At 33.4% G+C, this 16,652-nt stretch overlaps 1 protein-coding gene across 1 annotated transcript; it reads right to left on the reverse strand.

Annotated features, from left to right (window-relative positions):
* Positions 1-8,113: 8,113 nt before the first annotated feature.
* On the reverse strand, positions 8,114-16,363 carry LOC126619508 (uncharacterized). Its single transcript, XM_050287902.1, has 19 exons — positions 16,196-16,363; positions 14,919-15,028; positions 14,539-14,694; positions 13,889-13,954; positions 13,687-13,776; positions 12,747-13,046; positions 12,466-12,563; positions 12,173-12,208; positions 11,922-12,042; positions 11,586-11,822; positions 11,314-11,409; positions 11,115-11,180; positions 10,957-10,995; positions 10,746-10,880; positions 10,176-10,537; positions 9,483-9,576; positions 9,169-9,360; positions 8,800-8,918; positions 8,114-8,625 (listed from the first exon to the last, which is right to left on the reverse strand). Exons 2-18 carry the CDS (start codon positions 15,015-15,017, stop codon positions 8,820-8,822), a joined length of 2,286 nt encoding a protein of 761 aa, XP_050143859.1. The 5' UTR covers positions 15,018-15,028; positions 16,196-16,363; the 3' UTR covers positions 8,114-8,625; positions 8,800-8,819.
* Between the last annotated feature and the right edge of the window lie 289 nt (positions 16,364-16,652).

Below are 16,652 nucleotides of genomic sequence, written 5' to 3' on the forward strand. Positions count from 1 at the left end.
ATTCTTCTGCTAATCTTATTTGCCAAAAACCTGATTTACAATCAAATTTGCTAAAATATTTACTCTCTTGAATTTTGTTTATAAGCTCATCCTTATTTGGTAATTTATAACTATCTTCGTATGTATTATCATTTAATCTCTTATAATTATAAACTATTCTAGCCTTACCTCTTTTTAATTCCGAATGTTTTCTTACAATAAATGCTGCTGATCTATGTCTAGACTTAGATGGTCTAATTACTTTTAAATTTAACAACTCTTTTATTTGCTGCTCAAACTCTTGTTTATCTATTAGACTACAAGGCATATCAGCCGTCTTAATGGTTAAATCTGGGTTAATTATATCTAATTTTGCTAGTATTTTATTTTTGCTCCAATGTAACTGTGGGTCTTCCCCTATAATCCTAGTTTGTTCTGCTAATTGTAACAATTCTTCTAAACTCTTTGATCTGTCTAACTGTAATATTTCTATACAGGTTCCTTTTTCTAAAATCGGGTATTCATGTTCAAAGATGTCTTCATCAAACTCTTCTACGTTATTATGCTCATCATTTTCTTTTGAGTTTTCTAAATGATAACTATATTGGCCACTAGTCTCTTCTATACTTATGTTTTTGTATGCTTCTACAGTATTACTTTGATCAGTTATTGTAATGCCTCTCTTGAAAAATGTTATGTTAGGGTTCATAAATAAAAAACCTTGCAAACTTTTCAAAAAGTTTAATCCTAAAATAAATGGATATGATCCTACTGGTGAAACAAATGTTAATGGTAAATTAAATTGTTGTTTTTCTACTTTAATAAACTCATTATTTATACAATGTGTTAAGTAAACTGGTCTCTCATCAAATTGTGTTATTCTTACTGGTTTTGCTAATTTTTGTCTATATTTTTCTGGTACTAACTCTTCTTTTATGACACTCTTTGTACTCCCTGTATCTATCATAGCTATGGTTTGTATCTTATGTTCTTTTGCTAATTCTATTTCGCAATTTATAGTGATTAAGGAACTACTTTTTGGTTTTTCTATACTATGAACAATATTTCCTAATATTTCAGATTCTGCTGAATTAATTTCTAATAACCTATTACTATAACATTTTTCACATAATATTGAGTATGTATTGTAGTATTTATTTGCAACTAATTTATTACACTTATGACATTTTTCTGGCCAACCTAAATTAATGTATTTATATTCTTCTTCATGCTGTTCTTCTATGAATGCACACATATATTATTCTAGATCACTATTTGTGCTACTTGAATCTTCCGAATCTGAATCTATCATGTTAATACTTTCTATACTATAAATACTCTCATTATCACTTAAATTATCTAAACTGTATATTGACTGAATATCTTCATCTTCTTCTAATTTAAACAACTCCATCAAATGTACTTTTTCTTTCGACTGTTTACCTAATTTTGGACATTTAGGTCTAATATGTCCAGTTTCTCCACATGAATAACATTTACAACTACTCTTATCTTTTGGTGCTTTATATTTCCTAATCTAAGGTCTGCCACTTCTTTTTCTAAATTGTTTTGGAATATATTTTCTCTTCCTATATGTTCTTGAAGGTTTTATACTGAAATTCTTATGTTGTTTGTAGGGTTTATATGACTTATATTTCTTTTTGTACATTTTCTTATGCTTATTTTTCTTATGGCAACCATACTGTTGTGGTAAATCTATATTTTTACAACTCATGTAAAATTGCTTCCTAATTTGTCTCTTAGCCTTTATTTGACTACACTCTTGTCTAAGTATATCATATACATGTTGAATTCTAGGTCCTATAGCAATATCATTTTTCTTCGAATGCTTTTGCCATTCATTCCAAATCTTTTCACCTATTGGTCCTTTTATTTTTGTCATATAAGTATCTAATAAATTAATATCACTAATTCTACCTGTTCTTCCTAAATATTTAAAGAAATCTGTGGTATACTCAGCTATATACTGTAAATCACAAATTTGTAATTGTTCTAAATTTCTGATTGCTCTTATTTGTTCTTGTTCACTTCTGCCATCTAACCTATTATGATCTAAAAACTCTTGTTTAATCAAAGTAACAAAACCATCAATATTAAAATGTGTTTTAGCTGCCTGATGTTGTTCTGGATTTTGAACTTTCCATGATTGGAAATAATCAAAAACTAAACCATCCAAAGTATGTTCAAAGTAATTTAACATGTTTTGTGAATTACTAAAATCTAACATTAATGCTGCATGTACACAGCCTTTTTTCCATCTCTCAATCGTTCTTTCCCAATCTTGTGGATCTACATTATCTAAATTTAATATATTACCAGCTATATTAATTTGTTCTAACCCTCTCAAATATGGAATCCTATTTTTTCTAGGTTTTATCATACTTTCTTCTATATAGTCTACTTTTGCTTTTTCATTATATTGTTCATTTGTTGATCTAAAAAATTGTTGATCGGATCTGCTTGCGTGTCCTGGATTTTCTACTCCTGATGTACTACTTTCTTCTGTTGGATTACATTCTGCTTTCAATTCTAATAAATTATTATATTCTTTTGATCCTAAAATGTGTTCTACTCCTATTTCTAAGATTAAAATTTTCATTTCTTCGTTTGAAATTTTATGTAGTCCTAAATCATATGTCTTATATTTTTCCAAATATTGTTCTTCATCTAAATGATCAATATCTTCTATAAGTTTATCTACAATATGATCAAAATTTTGTTCAACTAAATTAATATCTAAATTATCAAAAGCCATATGTATACTTTCATTTTCAATTTCACTCTCATCTTCTTCTATTTTTTCTAGTTGCTTATAATTACTAAACCTAATTGTTGCTTGACCTGTACTAGTTTCATATATTTGTACTTTATCTGGTTGTCTATTTTGTGCTACTTGTAAATTGGGCAATGTCCACTGAGTTCCTTCTAAAAAGCTATTATCTACGGGTTTTGCTTCCATCATATTTACATGCTTACTGCCAAATGTTTGAACTAAATTTTGAAACTCTAAATTAAACTTATGATTATATCTATCAGACACTTTACCTATATACATTAAGCTAATACACAAATTTTTATATTCTCCTTTCATATTATAATTTTTTGTTCTTATGCTCACTTTAATATATTTACTAAATTCATTAATCGTCATAACATAATTTGGAATGCAACCTATGACTGCTAAGTTTGAACTTAAGTCTACTTCAGCTGTTGCTATTGCTGCTTGTTGGTGATTATCCCATCTATCATCATATATGTATACTAAAGCCTTTGTACCTACTTGTGCTCTGGTTAATCCTGCTATTCCAATTAATATTGTTCCTATATGAATCTGACTAAAATGTGATTTTCTCAAATGAGTAACTGCTTCTTTACTAATTAGATTAAGTGTGACTTCTTTATCAATACAACTAACTTCATGTTGACTGATGCTGCTTACAATTCTACTTCTGTTTTCAAATAAACCTAGTTGATACAAGTTATATTTATTTTTCTGTGTTCTCTCAAAACCTCTTCGAATAAATTCTTGTGCTTCTTCTTCATTTGGATAAATATCTTCCGCTCTAACTACTTATTTTCCTTTTTTCCTAAAGAGTTCCATTTTCTATTATCAAAAGGATTTAGCTTAGGTCTTCTATTATTATTTGCACTCAAAGTTAAATTTTCTAATTTATCTAGCAAGGATGGTGGAAGTGATGAAGATGCGTTATGTAAAACTTGGTTTATTTCTGCTATTTGTTCTTCAACTTGATCTAATTTTTCAGCTAGACTTAAAACTAATTGGATAATCAAATTATTTTGCCTAATGGGAATATTACTACTGGATACTTGTGTTGAAAAATCTGTTAATCCTACTGCTTCTTTATCTAATTTACTAATTTCTTTCAAAGCTTGAATATATTTTCTGCTAGTTCTAGAATCTGTCGTTAAACTAATAATTTGTCTATTTTATTATGCAACTTATCTACTTGTTCTCTCAACTCCTTTTGTACGAATTGAATTTTTTGAACTTCTAATTTTAGTTGTTCAACTATTTCTAATGACCTAAGTTCTACTTGCTTTGGCTTACTATCTATGAGGTCAACAAGCTCTTTTATCTCTCTTTTGCTAGGAAACCTTTGAATATTTTTATTATTATCTTCCAACTGAGATGTAATATAATCTAAATTTTGTCTAATTATCTTTATGGAATTTTTTTTGAAAATGTTCTAACAACTGGTTTAACAAATGATTATGCTTATTATTTTCTAATTTTATATTTTCTGCTTAACTAATAATAAGATCTATAATACTATTGGCTTGCGGATTTTCTTCACTGTGCAAAATATGATTATGCTTTCTTGATGGAAAATAACAAACTAAACTATTTTGGTCTAAAGTTATTTTTTTTTTTTGGGGTTCACTAATTTCTAAATTAAGATAATCTATCATAAACTACAGTCTTCCCTTCTCTAGAGTTACAGCTAACTGGTTTCTTAAAAACTCTCTTTCTTCTCTCAAGGTCTCTAAAGCTTGATCTGTTGTTCTTTTTGCTTCTAAAACTTTATGCTGCACTTCTGTGTTATTATATTTACGAATAAATGAAGGATGTTCAAGATAGCCAAGATAAAACTTTTGCTTCTTCAAAGTACTAATAATTCTTTTGGATATATATGTTAATCTTCTCTTTATGCTAGTTATAGTTGGATGTCTGGGACAATAAATACCTGGTAATTGTGGTTGACAGGGTCTACAGGGACAATAATATCTGTTGTTCATACACAATAAACAAATATGATATCAGTTGTATCAATGACTTCTATCCTCAAGGTACTTTACTATTATGCTTATATTATTAAAATGCTAAACTTGGCTCTGATACCAAATTCGAAAAGCATGCTCGGTTAAATAGTCGGATGACCATTATAACAACTAGACATAGAACCTTGCACATGGAACTCGACATGTTTCAGCATGACGGCCACCCACAGTACAAGTATAAGGCCTTAAAGGCTGAACTCAGAGGTACGAAGAACTCAGAGGTACCCTGGTTAATGTCCAGTTATTTGTATGGCAAACATTCAACTATAACAGAGTGCTCGAACAAAGTATGATCGTCAGTTTAGCAGGGTAATAATATAATCACAATAGTATTTCCCTGTTTTGGACTAGAAGTCTAATTAAACAAACACACTAAGTAAGGAAAAGAAAACTTACTTAAGACTTGGAGATTGCTTGAATATGTACACTTGAACTTTTATTGATATATGGAATGTTTACAGTGATAGTTGTTTACAAGAAAGTGATTACAAGGAAGTGTTTACAAGGATGCTATGAAGGCTACGAATGCTAGAGTGTATGAAGTGAGTATGATGTTTTCAGATGTTGAGAGAGGTGTTCTGTATGGGAGGAAAGACTCCCTTATATACAAAATCTAAATCTTTAAAATAACATTTCATCTATTTACAATTTTCTGAATAGTGACAGCACACTGTTTCTGAAAACTGTCAGCACTGTTTCTGAAAGCTGGCTATCTTGTCTTTGCTTGAATGTCATGTGAATTTATATTGTCTTGGTTGCTGCAGAGTTTGCCACATTTTCTTTTGCATGTGAATCTGTATTGTCTTGATTGTTGCATGTTTGCCACATATTCTTTTGCATGCAAATGTTTTCTGAAAATGTCAATCTCCTTTTTCTTCTTTTGGATGTATGCACTTGAACTTTGCAGAAAACTGACCCAATCTTGTACATATGTGTGAAGGGTAGGATTGGCATTTTTGAAAAAATCTGTCCTTATGATTAAAAGTAAAGTTTTGAGGGTGTTTTGGTTAGTTTTCCAAAAAAAAAAAAGGATATTTTCTTATGAAAATGTAGAAATAAAAAGAAAATGGTTTTTTAAATAACTTTTCATAGGAGATGATTTCTTATGAGAACAACAAAAAAAAGTAAAGAAAAATTAATGAAAATGATTTGAAAACTTTGAATTTTAACGAAAATAAGTGAATAGTACTGTAATTGATTTTTAAGTGTAAAAATATGAGTTTTCGTTAAAGTAAATAGTATCTAAAGATTTTCGTTAAAGTTCTCAAAAAGTAAATGATTTTTTTTTAAAAGTACACAATGTTTTTAGGGAGATTATATTCACACATTCCAAATTACTTCTTCCATGTCCTTTTAAATTTTTAATATTGTTCTATCAAGTGTTAGGAGTAGGTAGAAAATACTAAAAAATTTTAAAAAATGTTAAAGAAGTAATTTGAAATGTATGAATATAATATCAGGAACTTTAATGAAAAGGGTTTGGACTAAGTTTATTTTAACAAAAAATCATGCTATAAACTTTATTTAATGAAAAGAATTAAATTTTAATGAAAAACCCTTAAATTTTAATAAAAAGGACAAAAAAACTTAATTTTTAACGAAAATGACACAATTTAAAAAAAAAAAAAACCTGACGTGCGCACAGTACATATACATATGAAACTGAACACTGTTTATAAAACTGAACACTATTTATGAAACTGCACTATTTATGAAACTGAACGGTACTATACTATTTATTGGTTCAATTTCATAAATAGTGTATAGTTTTTTGTCCACTTTCATAAAATGATGTCTAGTTCTCGATCATGTTTCATAAATAATGCCTAGTTATTGGGTCCAGTTTCATAAATAATGTATAGTAATTGGAACAATTTCATTAATAGTGTCTCTTTCTTGATCTGGTTTCATAAATAATATCTAGTTATTGCTCCACTTCATAAATAGTGCCTAGTTCTTGGTTATAATTCATTAATATTGTCTAGTTCTTACTCCAATTTCATAAATAGTATATAATCCAGTATTCAAATTATGCCTAATTCTTGTTTTCGTTTCATAAATAGTGTCTACTTATTGATCCAGTTTCATAAATGATGTCTACTTATTGGTCTAGTTTCATTAGTAGTGTCTACCGATTGGTGAAGTTTTATAAATAGTGTTTAATTCTTAGTTCAGTTTCATAAGGTTTGAAACTTAGACCCTTATTGGTCAAGTTTTATAAATAGTGTTTAATTCTCAGTAATTATATTTAAAAAGTTGTTTTCAATTACCAAATTAAAATTTCCTCACTTTTTTCATATACCTACAATAATAAATGTAGCTCTCCATTTGGGGCCGGTGGGGCCCACAAGCCCTTTGGCCTAGCCTTCGGTTGGAGATAGTTTTCATGTCATTCCGAGCTATTTTTAGCCCTATAGCCCTTTGGCGGGGTCAGTTGGAGATGGCCTAAGTAGGACCAATCCATACGGAACAAAGTCCAGAGTAATGCCAAATAGACAAAATTTGCAAAACTAAATGACATGTCACCAATAAAAAAATAAACACGGTAATCAACAGTTAAGTAGTAATTCAATAATTGACTTCCATATTCAAGTTACAAAAAAATATCCTCCCTAGCATTATCCTTTGGTCCATTACCCCATTACCACCACCCGCTTAAGACAACCATCAGCAATCACGTTCTGTGGTCAAGCCCATAAAATGCGTTTCTGTTTCTAGTACTTTTCACACTCGTTCAAAAGTTCGGCACATATGGGAACTTTCGGTTTTCAGGCGAGCAATTACATTTAACGCCGGTCTCTTATTAAGTAAGATGTTTTAAATTCAAATATCACGGTCACTTATTTTTTAAGAATAGAATTTAATTGTAATTGGTGCAGGACACTATTTTCCTTTTATCCAATTTTATATCTCCTGCAAAGTTTTATTAAGCCCAAATAAATGAAAAGATAATTTTTTTTTTTTTTTCAAACAAACGATATTATCGACATCGGAATATAAGACGCTTGCCGAGTACACTTATGGGGAACTTTCGGTCCCTTGCCGAACGTTTACATTGTCTCGTGAACGGATCAGGCTAGTCCCGAGCCGGAAATAGTCACACAGAGAACGTAAACATTACAGTACAACGATTCGAAGAAGCGGAATGTTGTTGCACAAACGAAATCAAGCCCGACGCCAACGGCAACCAAAACAAAGAATTGAAGCATTACAATAACGAAAGAAGAGTTCCAACTCCCAATAAATTTTATATACAAGGGAAACAAAGTAAGCAAGAAAAACTAACAGACGATACAACAATTTCTAACCAGTATAAAGCAAAATTGGGGATTTCATTTTGTAGAATGTTTCAGAAAACAAGAAACTACACGAAGGAGCGGCACGCGGATAACGAAAAAGAAATCTGGAAATGATGCAGAATGATACTGTCTTATTCTGTGAAACAAAGGAAAATTTCCTTCACATTAGAGTGTTCTATGGCTGGGTATCGAAACCGGAAATATAAATCTACAAACCTTTCATCACCATGTGCCTAATACGGCTCTTCAGAAGTTCGAAGAAAATTCATGTTCATTTCTCATCAGGTCGAAAACTCTATCTACTGCCACATGCAGACAACCAATTGACAAATCTGCAGCGTCCGGCAAAAGCTTCTGTATCAGCAACAAAGATCATGATGCCCCCTTTTGCCCAACAAGGAGCCTTCTCGGGAAGATTTGGGGAATGGCATGGACTCCGCAATCAATTAGTTTTCAAACTTTACAAGTGTACCACGAGCGACCCCAGAAGAATCAATGTTTCTCATTATCTTAAACACAATATCACCTGCAAGTATTAATGACAAACCTTTGAGCTACAGCTCCGTCTCGGTAGAGCTGATCCCTATCTACTGCTTAATAACAGTTACTGTAAGTGAAAAGGCTGTTTTTTCACTACAAATTTACAATCAATCTTAATGCATCCAAAAATTGCATATTGGCGACAACAAAGGCACCTCACCTCCGGAATCTAGCACAAAATCACCTGCCCTGAATCACCCTGTAATTGAGAACCAGGTCCTCAGATTTCTTCCATATATAAGCCCGCACCGTGGCTAAGCTCATGTCTGGGGACAAGACCTGTGCATAACAAAAGGATAGGTAATAACCAATAGCAGTCACAGAACTAGTAAATTGCATGTAAGTTCAACCCAGAATACATTTAGCTGCTAATCCCAAAAGCAGAAAAAGCATTTACCAATGTCTTAAAACTTTTAGCAGTTATAGTTTTGTTAAACCTTCAATTACCACAAAAAGAAACCTACTAAAGACTTAATTTGCTAATTACTATGCATGTGACTACGTCCACCCAAGATGTTTGTCCACTTGCCTGATTGTTGCACAATATCTCTATAGAAGGCTTAAGCTTTTGCCATGGCTTCAATCCAGATCGGAAAGATCCATCTCCAACCGATGATAGCTGCAATGGTCCTCCAGCAAGACCAGGAGCAAATGTAGCATCGGGATTGGCACTATCCACTGGTTTGTCAAGGACCATCTTCTCAACAACATAATTAACAACCTGCATAAAGCTTCCCATTAGTAAAGTAAAATAAATAGGATACATTTGGGTGCGCACACAACAATAATGAGTACTTGAAGAACTTCCATCATTCATGAGCTAACATGAAACGCAGAACTTACTTTATGAATTCGTAAAATACGAGGGGCACTTAGTTTCCCTTGAGTGAGGATCTGAACAGTTGAACCTTCACATGGATGTAGATAAAAACTGCACCTGAAAAATTAACAAAAGAATTTTTCTTCTATAAGATAACACAAAAGGACATAATATTTCAAACATAATGCCTTCACTAGAAAATTGAAAATAAAAAACCATCTAGGAAAAAAGAAAGTATTATTAATTTTTGAATAAGAAAGAAGAAATTGCGGAGAGAAGGAATTAAGGCATTCAATCCTTGAAGAGAAAGGAAACAAGAACTTATGGCTTTCCTACTTTATTTCACGACAGCTCTGATCGTAACTTTAGTTTCAACAACTATTGCTAGACTGCCCATCTTTCAATAAGAAATGTCAGGGAAAAACTAAAATGGAAAGATGTCCCTAAAACTCTACAACTTAAATTTTGTAATTGCTTAAAAGTCAATATGCACAATGTTTTTTTTTTCTGAGTACATTGATATATTTTTACATTAGGGGAAGGGGGAGTTTAGCTAAGCCACACAATGGACAACCTAATTTGGTATCGAATTCGCCATCCACGAGATTAAGTAATTCTTTTTTAATCCATAAGCACTTTCGTCTTCTGAAAACTGAAAAGAGAATTTATATTCTCAGCTAGGAAGTAAAAACTGTATACTAAAGCAAGGAAGTTACTTGGTATTTTCTCTAGGGGGTAGGCGATTATTCAACACACAATCGAGACACCACCAAGGAAAGTCCTTCTCATCTTCAGTGCCATCTAGGTCAGTGATTTTCTTCCTCCATGGGCCTCCCTGAGAGCCCTCAGTAATAACAGAAGGAGGGGAAGTTGTAGAAAATTCGAAGGGAGGATAGACCATTGAATCATTTTCAGCATTACTATCCACCTCAATTCTTGAATGGGTAATACTTCTAGTAGTAATATCCTTTCCAGATGACACATCCCCATTAGCTGATGCTTGTGATCCAAACCTTTGCTTTCTTTTTGCCAACCAATGAGCCAAGAGCCCTTTAAGGGTTTCTCGCGCTAGATTAACCTGAAGAATTACAAAAACTTGTTTCAACAGCTATCTTAATTCTCAAACAATTTCATCATGGTGGGTAAAAATAGATAAATCGGTAGACAGACTTGGCATAACTAATAAATGGTTAAATGTCACAGCTAAGGGGAAAAAAGACAGAAATCATAGAACCCACAAAAAAGGGGGCGAAAAAATATAGAACAACAGTCAAGGTTATATCTACCTTGTCATCTTCAGGCTTCCCCACAATGTTAAGGTCTGCTGAATACATCTCTGCCGAAAAGCATTGTGGGGTATCTAAATGTACAGATAAACTTCCAAGTCTGGTATCTACAGTGAACCATGCAGGAATGCTCACCTGAACCAGTCAAGAAATCACTATAAAAATTTATGAACGCTGTTAAGCTGAAATCACTGTAGACTAGGAAGCATACCATCTCAAAAAGCTCTTCTTTTTTCTCCTCAAATTTGACCTGTATGGTACACAATATAAGTATAGATGCTTATAATGTTCCTCAATAAGAAATTTGCCTCTTAACACTATTATATAATTCTAGTCAGATAATAGAGTACAGGAAAAAAGGAATATAACCTTTCCATAATCCTCAATGACAACACCCCTCGTGATCTCCCACAACTTCACTGAATCAGCAGTGTCCTATCAAGGTCACATTGGTTCATAATATTTAATTAAGCAATGACATATAGTTTGACAACAAAACTAGATAGTCAAAGTAAACTTTAAACAGGAGCATCATCATAACAACATACGAGAAAATCAACATGATTACCTTTGTCAAGACATGCCTTCTATTGTTTAATATTTCATGTTGCACTATTCCAGGAGTTCCAGGAATCGTAAATATAGGTTCTTTATTAACAGGGACCTGGAAAACAACCACAACAACATTAATCCCCTAAACTCAAAGGTCTGACGTGGCAAATATCAAATAAGACTACGAAGAAACAGGTACGAATATATACCATGATAACTAGAGCATGGTACATGCACATGCAACAAGAAGACATAAATTTTGAATATAAAGAACAGAGTGATACTTACTAGGGTTGATCCTTCTAAGGACACCCTTGCTCTTGAAAAGGATAAATTTCCAGCCAAGAATGCACCACCTCTTTGAATAATCTTCTGGGGATTACTCCCTTCAGCAGGCCATCTATGAACTGAAGAATCTGTTGTTGCAACCCATATACTATCATCATGTAAAGCCAACTGCAAAATGGGATGTTCCCCTGTGGAAAGCAAGAGACTCTCTCTGGTGGCCAAGTCTGTCAAGTATAACTGAGGGTATAAACAGAATTCAGTATTAAACAAAATGACCAGCAAACCTGAACAGCCAAAGATGTCTGAGAACAGAATTTACAAGAGAGCTGTACTCACAGAAAGGTCTCTCCCACCACTATATACATGACTAAATGTTGGGGTACTGGCAAGTGCCCAAACAGAATCTGTATGCACAGCATAAGAATGCACACATCGCTGCTGACCAAGATCCCATAGCCTATAAAACAGAAAGACTTTGGTGAACCGTGTTCTGAACAAAATACCAACCTCCTATCACATAAACAATTATATCTTTCAACTTGTACAGAATGCTAATTGTTTGCGTTGGAAGAGATGTGGATACCAACCTGATCATTGAATCAGAAGATCCTGACAAGCAAAATCTGTAAGAAATTAAAAGAAAGAACCAACTATTAATGACTGTTACCAAAGCAAATTGTATGAATGTAGCACAGAAAACAACCCAATAAGATGAATAAATCATTCATTATCGAATCAAGGTTGTGACTTGCATGTTCAATGCATTTGCTGTATCATCTATAAAAGATATAACAAACTGAACTATCCAGACCAAAATGTTAACAGAAATCCTGTTTGAAGTGCTAATCAAGACAGCCTGTGAAAAATCTACCCAACCAACCTTCCAGTAGAATCAATCAGCAGAGCCCTGATATTATCTGTATGCCCTCTTAGTTTCATTTTCTTCGAACCTGTTCTTGGATCCCAAACACGAACAACCTAAAGGGCATCAGGATATAATTAATAGTTATTAACACTGTCTGGTTAACCTCACACACTAACTAGAAGAGGAAAATTAAAAATATCCAACCAAACTTGCGCAGTTTTTTTCAAGAAGTTTCATGTCTACGAGATAATAATAATAAATTTAGGACACAGCCAACCCTAGACAACAAAATATACCTTCTCTGTTCCACCAGAGACCAGAAGCGATCCACTATCATTCATTGACAATGCATAAACTGATTCCTTATGACCTTTGGCAGAGATTGGGACATATCCATGTGGCTGAGTTGTGTGCATAGAAATGCTGTTGCTAGAGCTGATAGTACGTAAACTTGTAATTGCATTTCCAGAACCATTGACAACAGTTGAACTATCATCTTCCATTGATTCACCTGACTTTGCAACCGGAGTAAGAGCTGCTTCAAGATCCCATACAAATACCTCCCCTCCAAGTCCACCAGAGGCAACAATATTGCTCTAAAATGCGTGACACTATAAAAGGATTAGAAATTTTCTTTTTTTATATATATTCAAGATAAAAGTATACAAATACATATGGAAAAGATGTCCTTCCATACTAAGTGCATAAACTATACAAGAACAGCAGAAACATTACAATTAGAACATAAGTCCCAAGAAATCAAGATTAATCAAAAGGGAGAGAATGTCCCTAAAATGCCTAGCCAATTCAGCCCACAAAGATGCCAAGTACTGTTTCTCTTCAAAAGACATCTACCTCACCCCTCTTATCTTTAGTTTATTTTCATCGAAACAAGCCAAATAAATGCAAAGACTACACATCACCAAAGGGCGATCATCTGCTCATTAGCAGAATCCCTAAAGAAGTCCTCCACAGACACAGAAAATCACTATCTAGGAAGCGTTACCCACCACTCCAAACACTTGTAGGAACTTATTCCAGATTTAAGAAGTTCAAGGGAAAGCAGAAAGATGCAATCTAAACTATCAGCAGATTCAGGTCATCCATAAAATATGCTACGATGCCACCAAGCACAACTTGAACTATCAAATTGAACATGAAACTCTTCATATAGATGAGTGCAATGATAAGACCAATGCATTCATAAGGCAGATGAAAATTTGACGAGGAAATTACATTTTTCTCCGCGGAAGCAAGGCATGTGACATAGTCAGAATGCTGACGAAGAGTTTTGGTACAAGTTCCACTTGACAAACAATTCCACGTCTGATGTATCCATATGACAGTTGGAATAAAAAAAATGAATCAGTTACATCCAAAGAGAAAACACAAGTTACAAAACTAAAACAAAGCAAAACAAAGATCTAGGCCAATGAACCTTAAGGGTGGTATCTGAAGAACAAGAAACAAGCGTATTATCACCTGCAAGAACAGCATCATTAACCTGCACAACAGAAGTACTCTCTAAGTATAAATTTTTAACTTATGCATGAAGTACAGGAAAGAAAAATATAAATTAAATATCATTTTTCTTTAAAGTAATAGAAAGAATGTATGAAAAGTGCATGCCTGGAAGCTACCCAAGCACAAACAGCACAATGCTGATTTAAATTTAAAAAAAAAAAACAGTCTAATGTTGTGCCCAGCACAAGATATTTTTTGCACCCAACATTCTTTCATTTCATTTTCCCATTTAACATTTTGTAAACTGATTGGTCTAGTTTAAACATCCCACATGGAAAGTTTCAGCTATAAACTGACTCCCCAACCCTGCTTTATAATAAGACGACAACAACAACAACAACAACAACAAAGCCTTATCCCACTAAGTGGGTTTGGCTGTATAAATCCTAGAATAAAAAGAGAAGAAAAAAAAAAAAATCCACCCAAAATTGAAGAGGAAGTAAATCTCGGCAATTTTCATGAAAAAGGAAGAAATCTCAAAATTTACACACCTCCACACCTTAAATGGCAAGTTTTGTTTTAAATAAACAAAACTAGGTTTAAACATAGGAAGAAAATGGTTACCCAATCCACATGAGACTCAAAGGTTGCTGAACATGTAGCAGCATCTTCAGCCAGCGCCCATCTTTTTAGTGTGCCATCACGGCTTCCAGTAAACAGGTAATCACACCCAGACACTGATGCCTTCAGTACAGACAAAGAATTTATGCCGGCACAATGCTGCAGACAGAAACCATCCAAACATGGTTAAGCATCTATAATTTAACACTAGCAAAAAGTTGATACAACATACGCAGATAAAACAAAAGTCATATATACGTTGTGCCTTATAAGTCCAAAAGTGAGATATATACTTATTAAAATATAAAATATTTTGTAACAAATAAAAACTTAATTACAGAACTTCAAATAGAAATCAGGAAAAAAACATGGAATAAATTCACCTTCGTGTCGTCAGCATCACTCAACACATATGTTAATCTCTTCTCTTTACGAGGGCGACTGGAATTGTTTGTGTTCCCTGAACTACCCACTCGGTGCATCGCATAAACAACTACAAAGAGATGTATTAAAAATTAATAATCATTGATCACCAAATAAATGTAAACAATGAATTCCTTCGAAGTGACCGTAGTTTTAGAATATATTTGGTCCTAGCAAGTGTTGTAGAACAAAAGGCATTGTCGAATAAAAGGCATTATCAAACAAAAGGCATTGTCTAACAAAGGTAAATATACCACAACCAAGTCCTAGTTATCCACTTCAGTTTTTCAATACAACGAAGGTGATATACCAGTACAGATGATACAATAGATATACTTTCTTGACATGTTAAGGAATATTATATCATGTAATCAGTTCTCAACCTATGATGAATAACTTTATGAACTTGTCAATACCTAATGCAACTGTAATGAAAATATATGAATTGGACACTTAAGAGTTAAGACCTATTAAAGTTGCTAACCTTCAAAACAATATAATTGGTATGTACATAAGGTTTTTACATGTCAAATGTAATAAATTTGACAATCCGACCTCTTCCCACTTTCTGTTGTGATATCGCCGGGACTCATTTTACTACTTATTCACCAACAAAAACATTGGCTCTTAAGATAACAGATGAAATGGTGATACTTCTTTCCCCTATACGACGCACAGCACCAAAAACCCACAGAACCTCAAACTCCCCCCGACTGCCCAAAACCCACAGTTTTTATATAATCGACAAAACACACTATAGAACACATGTATACCAACAAAAAACACCGAAAATAATTGCTGACGATCCAGAGCAATTGCAAAATGTTCTATCAAATAGTTTTCAATACCGCCATTTCGACTAACCCAATACAACTCCGATTCGTCTCAGAATTTCCATGCAACCCGTCAATTTATCCAAAAAATCCCAACTATCACTCCATTTAAGCACCAATAATCGACCCGAAAGATTGAATAAAACAGATTAACCAGGTCACCAAGTCTACTAATTAACCCGAACCTCATCGAGATTAAGACCCCACAAACACAACCAGAACAAAGAAACGCAAAAACCCATTAATCATTTTCGTATATACCATTCAGATCATCAACTCAATTAATTACCATTCAAAATCCATGGAAAATAAAAATTAACACAATAAACAGTCAATTTTATCCACAAAAATTAAAACTAAAAAATTGAAAATTAGTGAAATTAAACAAAGTGGAAAACCCTAACCTTATCAATCAGTGAAGAAATTGGAAGCCCCCCTTTCGTGCTCGTCGTCTTCTTCTTCTTCCACCACTGAGCTGCGATTTCAGAGAGTGGAAATTTTTGGGTGTGAGTTTCGATTTTATTGTGGGCGAGTCCTTTGACTCGGTTTTTTTGGGGTTCTAGTCGAGGTTAATTTCGTCTTTCCCGTGAGTATATGAATTTACGATGTGCGTGGACTTTAGCTACACTCGCCGGTGAGCGCGGGTGGGTCGATACTCGCTTCGCTGGCAATTGGTTCGTACTGTGGGTGTGGGGCCCGACTGGGGAGAATACAGAGGGGTGGTGGAATTACAAAACGGAAGGGAATCCTTTCCCCGATCATTCTCATCAAACAATTCGAATCCTTCAATTTGATTCAACGGCTAAAATTATTATAATGTTTAAAGTGGGCTTCTATTTTTAGCTGTTTGATCAAATTTTA

The sequence above is a fragment of the Malus sylvestris genome, chromosome 4 (assembly GCF_916048215.2).
Source record: "Malus sylvestris chromosome 4, drMalSylv7.2, whole genome shotgun sequence".
Lineage (NCBI taxonomy): Eukaryota > Viridiplantae > Streptophyta > Magnoliopsida > Rosales > Rosaceae > Malus > Malus sylvestris.

What these genes read in the sequence shown, in the direction of transcription:
- LOC126619508 (XM_050287902.1), bottom strand. Translation starts at nt 15,017, where the DNA reads ATGCACCGAGTGGGTAGTTCAGGGAACACAAACAATTCCAGTCGCCCT. An exon ending in GGAAGCCTGAAGATGACAAG is followed by an intron (nt 10,538 to 10,745) that starts GTAGATATAACC and finishes GTAATTCTTCAG; the next exon opens with GTTAATCTAGCGCGAGAAAC. An exon ending in GTATTTTACGAATTCATAAA is followed by an intron (nt 9,361 to 9,482) that starts GTAAGTTCTGCG and finishes AGCTTTATGCAG; the next exon opens with GTTGTTAATTATGTTGTTGA.